This window comes from Erpetoichthys calabaricus, chromosome 12 (assembly GCF_900747795.2).
Source record: "Erpetoichthys calabaricus chromosome 12, fErpCal1.3, whole genome shotgun sequence".
Taxonomy (NCBI): domain Eukaryota; kingdom Metazoa; phylum Chordata; class Cladistia; order Polypteriformes; family Polypteridae; genus Erpetoichthys; species Erpetoichthys calabaricus.
In genome coordinates, this window is record NC_041405.2 from 153,048,967 (window position 1) to 153,063,902 (window position 14,936).

The window sequence follows — 14,936 nt, forward strand, 5'->3', positions numbered from 1 at the left end:
TGGCAGTAGTTTAGTTATGAAACAGCTGGGTCCTGAAAAAAATCTGTCTTATTAGTGGCTTCATCACATATAGAAGAACAGTTCCTCAATCTTTTCTTTTTAATGATTGTTAACACGCATAATGTTTGTAAAATCATTCTGCACATTCATAACTGTTTGACCAATTAGGTTCGCTTCTGTATATATGAAGCTGTTTAACCGATTAGGTTTACTTTGGTATATATGTAAGTGTTTGACCGATTAGGTTACTTCTGCCCCGGGCAACGCCGGGTATATACAGCTCGTATATTATATATATATATATGTGTGTATATATATATATTATATATATATGTGTATGTGTGTGTATATATATATATATATATATATATATATATATATATATATATATATATATATATATATATATATATATATATATATATAATATATGTGTATATATATTATATATATATATATGTGTGTGTATATATATATATATATATATATATATACACACATATATATATATATATGTGTGTATATATATATATATATATATAATATGTGTATATATATATATAATATATGTGTATATATATATATATCTATATAATATATGTGTATATGTATGTATATATATATATGACAGCAACACTCATAACAATGACAACACAATTACATTGACAATCATGTTACGTTATTTTTAAAATGTTTCCTTTACTTTTTCATAACCTCTTTAACACACTACTTCTCCGCTGCGAAGCGCGGGTATTTTGCTAGTTACTTATAAAGTTACAACTAAGTACCGTAAGAAGGTAGCAAAAATATATTTTTATTACGAAATTTGAAAATGAACTAAATATGGGACATTTGGTTGTACCTGAATGGTCAGTATGGGACAGGGGACAAAATGATCAAATATGGGACATATCCTGTATATATGGGACATTTGGCAACCCTAGGCTGAAATGCCAATTCTGCCACCAACCCCCAGGTTTTTCCCCTGCAGGTTGGAGGGTCTACATGCAGGGCTGGATGCAGATCATACCCTCACAGTCACTGAATGAGGCCACTTACACTGTCAGTGAATATATGATACTAGCCAACCCGCGGCGTAGCATACGCCACATAATTATGTATTGATGGGTGAACACTTCCTGAAAGACACAGTTGTCCAAATGGGGTGGGTTTGAGGATACGACTGTACGTGAATGAAAAGATGGAACTCTGGAGAGGGCAACATACAATTGTCCGTGACAAACAATTGGAGGACCGCCGTCGCACACTCATTCAGCGATTCACATCCGCGACAAACAAACTGTTTTACACGCTGCATACAGTGATTCACATCTGCGACAAACATGATTTTTCTTAGATGGTCCTGTCGCGTCCACCCTCGTTCTCGAAGCATACACACCACCTGGTCACGTGCCCGCTCGCAAGAGCAAATCACGGAGCCCCGCCCACCAACTCTAAGACCATGGGATACCTCTCACAAACTGTTTTACAAGTTGCATACAGCGATTCACATCTGTGACAAACATGCCTCTTCTTAGATGGTCCTGCCGCATCCACCCTCATTCTCAAAGCATACACACTGCCTGGTCATGTGCCCGCTCACAAGAGCAACTGACAGAGACCCGCCCACCAACTCTAAGACCATGGCGTGTAAAACATTTTGCGATGGCGACGCGGTCGTGCGTCGTAACTGAAAAGAATAATAAAAAGTCAGCGTGGCTCAGAGGTGCATGTGGAGTGTAGCAGAGACGAACGCGAATGACGCCCTGTTTTGTGAGTTGCTGTGTCCGAGTTGGTGGGCGTGGCTCGGTGAGTTGTCGTCGTATCCAATGGTCTTAGAGTTGGTGGGCGTGGCTCCATCCTGTGTGCTTCATGGGTGTCTTGCTTGCGCTAGCGGCTGCTTAATGAATTATATGTATAGATTCTGGGAGTCTATGATCATTAAGGAAAAAACTGTCAAGCTGTACCCAAACAGTAAGCCATGGATCACTAAAGAGGTTAAAGCATTACTCAAGAAAATAAGAAAGAAATTTTACAGCAAAAGATTAACAGGTTAATTAAACAAAATAAAAAGATGTATGGGGAAAAAATCAAGAGGTGGTTCAATGATAACAATCCGAAGCAGGTCTGGAAGGGTTTAAAAACAATTACAGGACTGGGCTCTAAAAAGAATGTGAATTTTCCAGCTGACAAAGACCACAAGCTTTTAGATTTGAAACAAGTGATTTCAGCACCCAAAATACAGAAATAAAGGAGATGCTTTATAAAAACACCAGGAATTCTGCTGTGATGGGGTTCAGTTTAACTGAAGTGGAGAAAGGCTTGCGGCAGGCAGTGGGACCAGACGGCATATCAGGTCGGCTCTTAAAGTCTTGCTCTAAGCAGCTCTCTCTAGTTTTTTCATTTGCTTTTTAACTGGTCTCTGACCTGTGGTATATTGTACCTAATCTGTGGAAACAATCAATCATTACCCCTGTATCTAAGGTTTCTAGGCCCAGCTGTTTAAATGACTACAGACCAGTGGCACTCACCTCTATTCCAATGAAATGCTTTGAACGTTTGGTGAAAAACATTTCAGTGACAGAGACAAAGTCTTTTCAAGACAACAATCAATTTGCTTACTGTGCAAACAGAAGTGTGGAAGATGCTCTGCTTGTTATCTTACACCAAATCTACACCTTTCTTGATCAGCCTGGTTCATATGTCAGAGCACTATTTTTGGATTTTTCTTCAACGTTCAATCCCATACAGCCTCATATACTGATTGGGAAATTGAACAGTATGAATGTAAGCCCATTTATTACACTAAGGATTCAGGACTTTCTTTTAAATTGTTCACAGGCAGTTAACGTACAGGACACATTTCCAATAGTCATTCATTCAAACACAGGAAGTCCGGGTGGGTCGTGGGGGGGAGAGGGGGTTGGTCTCTTATCACCATTACTGTTTACTCTGTACACAAGTGACCAGAGACAGAACAATGACTGGTGGCTCCATTATCAAGTATGCTGATGACACCCTGCTCATAGGACGCATATCTGGAGAAGATAAAAGCCACCATCTAAATCAAGTGGACTGGATGGTAAACTGGTGCAATAAAAACTCTCTCACTCTGGATGAAAAAAGACCAAAGAAATGATATTTAATTTTAAGAGACAGAAATCTTATGTTGTCCTGCGGTGGGTTGGCACCCTGCCCGGGATTGGTTCCTGCCTTGTGCCCTGTGTTGGCTGGGATTGGCTCCAGCAGACCCCCGTGACCCTGTGTTCGGATTCAGTGGGTTGGAAAATGGATGGATGGATGAAATCTTATGTTCACCCATTGTAGTTCTGGGGGAGGAGGTAGAAATAGTCCATCCATCCATCCATCCATTTTCTAACCCGCTGAATCCGAACACAGGGTCACGGGGGTCTGCTGGAGCCAATCCCAGCCAACACAGGGCACAAGGCAGGAAACAATCCTGGGCAGGGTGCCAACCCACCGCAGGGTAGAAATAGTGACTGAATATAAATACTTAGGAATTAACCTAGATAACAATCTTAACGGGAATATAAAATCCTACTGATAACCTAGAGGAAAGCCAAGCAAAATGACACCTTTTATTGGCTAACTAAAAAGATTACTAATAACTTACAAAGCCTTAAACGACCTCACGTCAAACTACATCAGTGACCTTCTCCATCACTATGTGCCTGCCCGCCCACTAAGGTCCTCTGATTCTGGTAATCTTGTTGTGCCCCCCCACTAATCTACACTTCATGGGTGACAGCAGGGCCTTCAGTTGTATAGCGCCCAGGCTCTGGAATGACATCCCGAAATTAATCAGGTCAGCTGACTCCATGAATTCTTTTAAAAAAACAAACTCAAAACTCATCTGTTCAGGATGGCCTGTTCTCTCAGTTTACTTCTCTGTCAAGATGCTCATGTAACCTGTGTGTGTGTGCGCGACCATCAATTATGTTATCTGTTTTTTTTCTCTGAATTCACTGTCGTAATCTTTTTTTATTTATTTATCTGGTTTGTACAATGCCATACAGTAATCCCTTGCTATATCGCGTTTCGACTTTCGTGGCTTCACTCTATCGCGGATTTTATATGTAAGCATATTTAAATATATATCACGGATTTTTCGCTGGTTCGTGGGTTTTAGTGGACAATGGGTCTTTTAATTTCTGGTACATGCTTCCTCAGTTGGTTTGCCCAGTTGATTTCATACAAGGGACGCTATTGGCAGATGGCTGAGAAGCTACCCAACCAGAGCACATATTACGTATTAAATAAAACTCCTCAAATATGTTGTGAGCACAGGGGCTGTTTGCACCCCTAGAGGATACGGACGTGCCTCAAAAAACGCTGAAAGACTACCTTCACACTGCTCCCTTCCTTGCTGGGCTTCCTTGTGGTTGCTTTGTTGCGCAATATGCTTCCCGCACGGTGCTGCGCATACTTAAAAGCTCAAACAGCACCTATCGGTTTTTGATTGTTTGCTTTTCTCTCTCTCTCTCTCTTGCTCTGACATTCTCTGCTCCTGACGGAGAGGGTGTGAGCACAGGGGCTGTTCGCACCCCTAGACGATATGGACGCTCATCTAAAAAATGCTGAAAGTCTACCTTCACATTGCTCCCTTCCTTGCTGGGCTTCCTTGCAGCTGCTTTGTCAAGCGATATGCTTCCCGCACGGTGCTTCGCATACTTAAAAGCTCGAACAGCACCTATCGGTTTTTGATTGTTTGCTTTTTTCTTTCTCTCTCTCTGACATTCTCTGCTCCTGACACGCACTCTTTTGAAGAGGAAGATATGTTTGCATTCTTTTAATTGTGAGACAGAACTGTCATCTCTGTCTTGTCATGGAGCACAGTTTAAACTTTTGAAAAAGAGACAAATGTTTGTTTGCAGTGTTTGAATAACGTTCCTGTCTCTCTACAACCTCCTGTGTTTCTGCGCAAATCTGTGACCCAAGCATGACAATATAAAAATAACCATATAAACATATGGTTTCTACTTCACGGATTTTCACCTTTCGCGGGGGTTCTGGAATGCAACCCCCGCGATCGAGGAGGGATTACTGTATACTGTATACCCTGCCGTTCTTTCTTATCTATATATATAATTCACTAAGCCGCTGACAAGTAGCCACCCATGGAAAGCACACAAGACAGCCACGGCCACCAACTTTAAGACCATTGAATACGACGACAACTCGCAGAGCCACGCCCTCCAACTCAGATGCGATGCCTCGGAAAACATGCCGTCATTTATGTTCGTCTCTGCTACAGTCCACATGCACCTCTGAGCCACGTTGACTTTTCGGTTACGACGCACGACCGCGTCCACCATCACAAACTGTTTTACACGCTACATACAGCAATTTTCATCCGAGACAAACATGCGTCTTCTTTGATAGTCCTCATGCCACCGCTTCAAATGTATTTCATGGAAACAACACTTCTTTCAATGTTATACAGATTCCTGCATCAAGTAACTGCACGCGCGCTACACTGAATGAATCAACGTGTGTCTACCCGGTGCAGAGAGGCGAGGGTAAGCCGTTGAACCCCATTCGTGCTGGAAACCGGGGCTTGCAATTGTTCCCCACGAGCGAGGAATTCCCAGTAAGTGTGGGTCATACCCTCGCACTGATTATGTCCCTGCCCTTTGTACACCCCCCCCCACCCCACCCCCTCGCTACTTCCATGGTCAGGTGACTTAGTGGATTATATATAGAAAAGCAGCCAGAACTGCAAAGAACAATGGAAAGACTATGTGGCGCAGAGGTGCATTTGGACTGTACCAGAGACAAAGCGAATGAGGCGCTGTTTGGAAAATGAACAGTCTACGTGACTCACAGGTGCATGTGGACTGTGCAAAGACGAAAACGACTCAGGTGACGAGTTGGGGGTGTGGCACATGAGCAGGCAGTGCATACTGAATGAGAAATCAGCAGACTAGCATGACGGAGGGGGCGGAATGGGCGTCCTTCCCCTCTCCTCCCATTCCGTCCTCCGCGCCCTACGAGCCCGAGCGGGAGGAGAAGTCGCGACGGCGATCCTCCAGTTTTCAGTCACGGACAATTGTATGTTGGTTCGTACCGTGCATTGTTACAATGTTACTTTTCTTGGTGGTTTATTAAATTACGGATTTTGCAAATGTTAATTTTTTTCCCTGTGCTTAAAAATCATTAAAAAAGCGGCCTGATTATATACGCCGCGGGTTGGCTAGTATTCTGTAAGTGCCTTGAGCATGGGAAAGGCGCTATATAAATAAAATGTATTATTATTATTATCCATCCATCCATCCATTTTCCAACCCGCTGAATCCGAACACAGGGTCACGGGGGTCTGCTGGAGCCAATCCCAGCCAACACAGGACACAAGGCAGGAAACAAACCCTGGCAGGGTGCCAACCCACCACAGGACACACACAAACACACCAAGCACACACTAGGGCCAATTTAGAATCACCAATCCACCTAACCTGCATGTTATTGGACTGTGGGAGGAAACCCACGCAGACACAGGGAGAACATGCAAACTCCACACAGGGAGGACCCAGGAAGCGAACCTGGGTCTCCTAACTGTGAGGTAGCAGCGCTACCACTGCGCCACCATGCCCCCCTATTATTATTATACCTATACAAAAAAAAATATTCTCTAAATGCAACCAGCGCTTATTTCTCCTCCATAAACTCAAACTATTTAAAGTAGACAAGGACGTCATGTTGTCCTTCTATCGCAGTCTGATCCAGTCTGTGATCACGTTCAGTTTCATTGCCTGGTTTAATAGTCTGACAAACCAAAACTCAAAAAAAGCTCCAGCAGATTACGAAGTATGCAGCTAAAGTTATTGGGGCTGATGGAGATGATTTTACTGGTGTGTATGTGTCAGAGGGCAATGTTAAAGAAACTGGAAATCATCTCAACTGATGACAGACATCCATTACATGCAGAACTAAAGTTCAGTAAATCAGGAAGGAGAGTCGCTTTGAAAACCCACACAAATCGCTCCAGAAACTCCTTTCTTCCTAGTGCCATGCGACTTTTCAATAAGAAATATCGGAGATAATGATTAAAGTTTTGATAGATTTCCTGTAACCTTTTTGTTTTGGTGTAAATATGTATTATCTAACTGCCTTACCTTAACCTTTCTTGTTTGTATTTGTCTGTTTTATTTCATTCTGTCTGTTATTAACTGAGCAAGGCAAAGCAACTTAGAAGGTAAATTTCAGTTTTTTTTGTGTAAACATGACTAAATAAAGAAACCTTAAACCTAAACCTTAGATTAACGTCATATCCAGGACAGAGCAACTGCAGGTTAAGGGTAACGAAGTAGAGTCACTTTACGGGATTTGAACCACTTTGCCCGCTGTCTAGAGCCCTAAGAGTCCTCGGCCTCCTAGGCGTCGTGAGATGTTAGAGACTTTCAATGTCTGGCTTTCGGATAGAGAAGACTGCACATCGTGAGGAGTTTTCTGGTCTTTTGGTCCATGTTCTTTAGCTTCAAAGAGCACCGCAAGTTTCTAAGGACAGAGAAACTTGGAAATGTAAGAAGGAGTGATGCCATTTCGAGCTTCATTCTATTATTTGATTGTATTATATGAGCAGCTACAGGAAGGCAGTGCAACTGAAACAGAGCAGGTGTGATATGTGCACATTTCCTGGTGTGATTAAGACATCTGGCAGCAGATGTTTGTATATATTGCAGTTTGATAACAGATTTGGCAGGCAGACCTGAAAACAGTAAATTACAGTAATCTGCACAAGAGGTGATAAAAGCAGGAGCAAGAATTTCTGCATCACAAAAAGTACTAGGGTGTTGAACCGTGTTAGCCATTATGGATACGGTGAGAGGTTAACTATTTCAGGGCTGATGTCAACTTTTGTCAAAAGGAGGAGTTGATGATGGTAATCGACTGTAAACTGTGACAAAACCAACCATTACGTTGGACTCTCATTGCTAGAAGGAAAGTTAGCTTCAGTGGTTTGACTGAGATTGCCTGCGCTCACGTGAGTAGCAAGACGCACAAAACGGCAAAAATGGCACTGACATCTGGCGAGAGATCAAAGCGAATGCAAAAAGCAAAATACCCCGTGGACGATGTCTTGCCTATTATCTCTGAACTGGACTATGACTTATTGGACTCAGATTTTGATACAAGTGATCAAAAACGAATGTGGGGTTCCAGCTTCAGCTGTTCGGTCCCCAGCTAGTCACCATACTGACAATGTTCGCCAGAGAGGACTGACACTTAACAATGACAAGAGGTGGAATCCAGTGTGCTGGAACGAGCCCCGGACACAGACAGGTAGACATGTTTAAAAGCACCTCCACACGTTTATTTACAGACGCTATTTACAATTGTGCACACAAACCCCAGACTCCCCCAAAGTCCAGGCCTCTTCATCCAATGCCTCCTCTTTGTCTCCGTCCTCTTCCACCTGACTCAAGCCAATTAATGGAGGGAGGCGGCCCCTTTTATAATCACCCAGATGTGCTCCAGGTGCCTCCAGATAATCTTCTGCCGGCACTCCCCAGTGTGGCGGAAGTGCCGGCTGCGCACCCGGAAACACTCCGGGTGTCCCCGATCCTCTTCCCCCCCAGCACTTCCGGGTGTGGCAGAAGTGCTGAGGTCCAGGGCTCCATAGGCATTGGGGCGTCCCCTGGCAGTGACCACAGGCCCCTACAGGGCTGAGCTTCAAAGCTCTGTACCCGTGGTTCCCATAGCCACCAGGGCAGTCACCCCCACGTGGTCTGGGGGAGGCATAAGCCCTCCTCTGGTCCTCCGGGGCGTCCCAGCTGGGTACCACCCCAAGCCACCTGTGACACTAGATTATAATGCACTGCAACCATGACCTTATGTTGATTTCTGTGTGAACGCATAATTTTTTGGACGCCTTTTATTGGCTAACTAGAGAAATTACAATATGCCAGCTTTCGAGGCAACTCAGGTCCCTTTACAACTTGCCTGAAGAAGGGGCTCGAGTGGCCTCAAAAGCTGGCATATTGTAATTTCTCTAGTTAGCCAATAAAAGGCGTCATTTTGTTTAACTTCTCACTGCATCATAAAAACTAATAGAAGAAGGAAGACGGGTCATGTGATGCAAGAAACAGAAAGCTATTTTAGTCCAGGACGAAATGCGTGATCGAAAAGAAAATGTAGGATCAAAAGTAACACCGAAGTGGGGACACTGGGACCCCCTCTCATTTAAGGCGGAAGTCATCGACCCTTGAAACCACAGCTTTGGACCCAAAAATACTTTTCACTGTTCGCCATTAGGAATTTTTATGCCATCCACAGCTTTGTATCAGACAAATAATGAATTTGCCGAGGTGGAAGCTGACCTGTTCGACTAATATTAAAATAAATTAATATTAAAATAAATATGTGTGTCGCCAGCATCTATATTACTAAACCACAGTTTAATTTATGCACGGCGGACTCACAGCGGACACATCGAGGCGCATGCGTACTGTGCCGTGGCGCCCGCCCCAGACTCACCAGAAGCAGAGACATCACGGCTCCACAATGAAAGAGCTCAACTAACGGAAATACAAAACGAGCCTGTATGGATAAACACAATGAACGAGCGTGCCCATAACGCGCTTTTGACACAGCACAGGCAAAGGAGGCACGTATCCAAATGGAGGGAGCTCAACGATTAGTAATACAAACACGAGTCTGTATGGCTACGACCTGTAAACGAGCCCGTATGGACAAAAACAATGAACGAAGGCGCCCACACAAAGAAACCGCTTTAGTTCAAATAGGGTTATTGAATTAAATGGACACTTTACCATGCCTACGACCTGTAAACTAAACCTGAGGTTAAGCGTGCACGCCAGGTTGTACAACTGCCCGGACGCGACCGCCCACACCACCGCATATAATAACGGTCACAGACTCAAACCCAGCAGCTTCCCTGACTCAGTGGCTGGCACACGAACACCACAACCTGTAAACTACACTTGCTGCGCTCCACTCTGCCAGCAGTCGGTGTCAGCAAAGGTAACGGAATCACGTCTCCACAAAACGAAACCACTTTAGTACAGATATGCTTATTGAATTAAATGACATGTCCCCAGACGCACCCACCCTCCGTGATATGTCATCCATCCAAATATCGGACGGAACAGAAACTGATTGCCATTCTTGGATTTACGATTCTCTAGAGAATCGCGGGCTTACTTGTTAAATTGAAATTGTAATCTGTGTGGATGAATAATGGAGCCCAGGATTGTTTCTCTCTCTCTCTCTTCCATTGTCTATTAACTGAGTGAGCCCAGTCTAAGAATATCAATGTGATTGAATATTTCTTTGTTTGTTTTCCCCTTCCCAGTCCCATAAAATGTCATCTTTTTCTTCCTGTGATTACAGGGAATGGAATACCTACAGACAATGCGCTATGTGCATCGAGACCTGGCGGCACGGAATGTCCTTGTTGCCAGCGATACGCTAGTGAAGATTGCCGATTTTGGCCTTACAAAAGTCCTTCCCATTGACAAAGACTACTACCGAGTTCAGCACCCCGGAGAGAGTCCTATCTTCTGGTAGGTACGCCATTGAGAGGCCTGGCCTGGTGTGGGGTCAACAAAGGCACTGCACATCACCACTAGAAAATGTTGGGGCGCCAACCCTGTCCATCCCCACTTAATTCCAACAAAGTATTTGAAACATTTTTTGAAAACTGGGGCCGCTATGTGCAGCAAAACAAAGAAAACATCTCCAAAAACAAGATTACCACCGGGCTACGTAAGGGTTGCAGTTCGAGGAAGAAACTCCGTCCTGCGGTAAGTTCAGTGAAAGACTGGAGATCTCCCACAAGCAGCATCAGGATTTATAGGTAGGGCAGAGGTGTCCAACTCTGGTCCTGGTGGGCCGCAGTGGCAGCAGGTTTTCATTCGGACCCTTTTCCTAATCAGCCATCAGTTTTCACAGCTAATTAACTCCTTTTCCCTTCATTTTAATAGCCCTGTTTTTAAGGATTCAATCCTCTGAATTGATTTGTTTCTTCATTAAATGGCAGCCAAACAGAAATGAGACGTGAAACGAGCCAACAGATGACCCGCTAAACTGGAAAGTCAGACTCCAGCCAATTTCACTCCAACCAGTTCCTTAATGAGAAGCCAATTCTTGCTGTTAATTAAAGCCGTCATTGAATATCAAGACTTGTTGCTGCTCTCATTCTGCCACAGCAGACTGTTGATTTTCTGTTTTTTCTAAGACCACCGTCAAGATGTTTTGGTGATCTGAGCAGACCAACCTGACTGAGATCTTCACCTTTCTTTATTTTCATGTTAGCTGGTCATGTAATGGACAACTAAGGGTTCTGAGTCACATCAATTAAAATGACGGCAAAACAATTTAATCAGCCACAAAAACGTCTCACTAATTAGGAAGATGGTTAGAATGAAAACCTGCAAACACTGCAGCCCACTAGGACCGGAGTTAGACACCCCTGAGGTAGAGGAAAGGAAGGGGAGAAGTCAGTTGACCTCACCGAGCGTCTTCTCTGTCCTGCAGATGAGAGGAGAAGGTTAAAGTCAGCTCCACCTCACAACCCTGGAGTGGTGGTACATACCTCAGATCACCCTGGAGAGGGGTCCACAGACGCACGTGTGTGACACTGGTGTTAGCTAGCATCACATTTATTGAAGCTTTTGAAGCAAAAGAGCAGCATGGATTTCACCTGAAACTCTTTAACTTCTGTGCTGCACGTGTGGTTGCGTGAGGTTTAACAACTGGACTGGAGAAATGCTGGGGTGCCCACTGGGTCACCCCATTTAATAACAAGCTGAAACTTTAAACAAAAATGGCACACAATAACAAAGCATAAACTGCAAGGAATCGTTAACTGGTTTGGAGCTCCTTCTCTCACAAGTGGGGGTCCAAAATGAGTGAATTGTGCTTAAAGCTGGGTGGGAACAATTGGACGGCTCAACGAGTGACACATTTCTAAACCAATCCAACACTTCCTGAAGGCGGCGCTCAAAGTAGAGGGTGGTGATTTTGAATGATCAGAGCTGCTTACTTTAATTAGAGGCCACAGACAGTGACAATGAACCATCTACAGTCGAAAAGTCTCCTATTAAACATATACATGTGTGTCACATGTGCAGAGAGCACATTGAGAAGGTAAGAGAAGAGAAAAACCTTTCTGGAGCATCAGATTATACTTTGGCATTTGAAGACATCAATGGACGAGTGCTTAAAAGGGAATGATGTGTTGCTGTAGGTGCTGTGTGTGCTCCCTGCTGTTCAGCATTATGACAAGAGTGCAGGAGTCATTGGTAAGCTAGAAAGTATTGGCAGCCACACTCATGAAAATATGAACAGCAAAATACACATTTGAAGTAAGCGGTGTGTCACACTCCATCAAAAGGACTGCAGTTAAGAATGCTGATCATGAAGAGCTACAGGAGACCCAGATTTCAGTGCTCAATACACCCAAATTGACAAATCTGCCTAACGACACCTGAAACCACAGATGGGGCTGCACCACAGTTACCCTGCACATCTATGCAAATATCCATCCATCCATCCATTTTCCAACCGGGCACAAGGCAGGAACCAATCCCAGGCAGGGTGCCAACCCACCGCAGGACACACACAAACACACCCACACACCAAGCACACACTAGGGCCAATTTAGAATCGCCAATCCACCTAACGTGCATGTCTTTGGACTGTGGGAGGAAACCGGAGCACCCGGAGGAAACCCACGCAGACACGGGGAGAACATGCAAACTCCACGCAGGGAGGACCCGGGAATCGAACCCAGGTCTCCTAACTGCGAGGCAGCAGCGCTACCACTGCGCCACCATAACTAAAGAAATTTACTGTCTAATTGGAAATACAAGCATGCCATGACAGAATAGCCACAGTGTTTTAACACGTGGTATACACTTAGACCAGAATGCTTATCTAAACTCAATTTACTGTTGTTTTTCTACATAGAAATACAATAATTAAAATGACAGAAAGATGTCATAGCAGACAGAGGCACTTCTCTAATGTGTAGAGCCTTTCATTTCTATCTATCTATCTATCTATCATATAATGCATTTCATATCTATTTGTCTATCAATCTATTATATAGTGCCTTTCATATCTATGTATCATATAATGCTTTTCATATCTATCTATCTATCTATCTATCATATAATGCCTTTCATATCTATTTGTCTATCAATCTATTATATAGTGCCTTTCATGTCTATCTATCTATCTATCTATCTATCTATCTATCTATCTATCTATCTATCTATCTATCTATCTATCTAATAATGCCTTTCATATCTACCTATCATATAATGCTTTTCATATCTATCTATCTATCTATCTATCTATCTATCTATCTATCTATCTATCTATCATATAATGCCTTTCATATCAGTTTGTCTATCAATCTATTATATAGTGCCTTTCATATCTATCTATCATATAATGCCTTTCATATCTATCTATCTATCATATAATGCCTTTCATATCTATCTATCTATCTATCTATCTATCTATCTATCTATCTATCATATAATGCCTTTCATATCTATCTATCTATCTATCATATAATGCCTTTCTTATCTATTTGTCTATCAATCTATTATATAGTGCCTTTCATATAATAATAAATAATAATAATTCATTACATTTATATAGCGCTTTTCTCAGTACTCAAAGCGCTATCCACACAGGGAGGAACCGGGAAGCGAACCCACAATCTTCCACAGTCTCCTTACTGCAAAGCAGAAGCACTACCATTGCGCCACCTGTGAGGACATATCTATCTATCTATCTATCTATCTATCTATCTATCTATCTATCATATAATGCCTTTCATATCTATTTGTCTATCAATCTATTATATAGTGCCTTTCATGTCTGTCTATCTATCTATCTATCTATCTATCTATCTATCTATCTATCATATAATGCCTTTCATATCTATTTGTCTATCAATCTATTATATAGTGCCTTTCATGTCTATCTATCTATCTATCTATCATATAATGCCTTTCATATCTATTTGTCTATCAATCTATTATATAGTGCCTTTCATGTCTATCTATCTATCTATCTATCTATCTATCTATCTATCTATCTATCTATCTATCTATCTATCTATCTATCTATCTATCTATCTATCTAATAATGCCTTTCATATCTACCTATCATATAATGCTTTTCATATCTATCTATCTATCTATCTATCTATCTATCTATCTATCTATCTATCTATCTATCTATCTATCTGACTTCGTCCTTGTCTGTCTGTCTCCTTTTGTACACTCCCTGTTATTTCCTCACATTGATTGTTTAGCTAGATTTTATGTTCTTATTTAATTTTTGGAATGAGTGCCTTTTTAAGAAAACACACAATGGGCCCTTTCAGTGGTCCCTTCTATCCCACTTCTCCTGAGATGATTTTTTGCTTGGTGTCTTTCCAGAGTTTTTAGAGAGCAGGCCTATTAAACTTCTGTCTTCTGGCTGTCATTTCAGGTACTCACCAGAGTCCATAGCTGAGTGCAGATTCTCCCCCAAATCTGATGTGTGGAGTTTCGGTATCGTTCTGCATGAACTTTTCTCCTTCTGTGAAAGGAGACGCAGCCCAAAACAGGTGAGTTGGATTTCTGTATCGGTCACAAATGATTTTTTTCTTTTTTTGGACAGTTGACAAAATGCACAGGTGTTTGTCGATTTTCATTTACCTCATGATCGCATGACTGCCTCAGTTCCTTAATCTGTTGATATATTCATATATATATCGTTCTCTCCATCAGGTTGAGCCATCAACAGGGGTGTGACACACAGACTATGACAAAAGATGCTCAGTCATACTCACACACAGACTTCAGTAGGAGAGGTAGTTGGGCCAGATGCGGGTTTGAGTAGATTATTAACTACAGAGAACAAAACCCTTGGATTTTCAAGTGAACTCTGGT

General features: G+C 42.6%; 1 protein-coding gene across 1 annotated transcript in view; it reads left to right on the top strand.

Moving 5' to 3' along the window:
* The window catches only part of jak3 (Janus kinase 3 (a protein tyrosine kinase, leukocyte)), a 156,257-nt gene that overhangs the window by 130,770 nt on the left and 10,551 nt on the right, over positions 1–14,936 (top strand). Inside the window, exons 20-21 of the mRNA XM_051934977.1 lie at positions 10,372–10,544; positions 14,494–14,611. Coding sequence (XP_051790937.1) covers positions 10,372–10,544; positions 14,494–14,611 — 291 coding nt within the window. The remainder of the gene's footprint in view (positions 1–10,371; positions 10,545–14,493; positions 14,612–14,936) is intronic.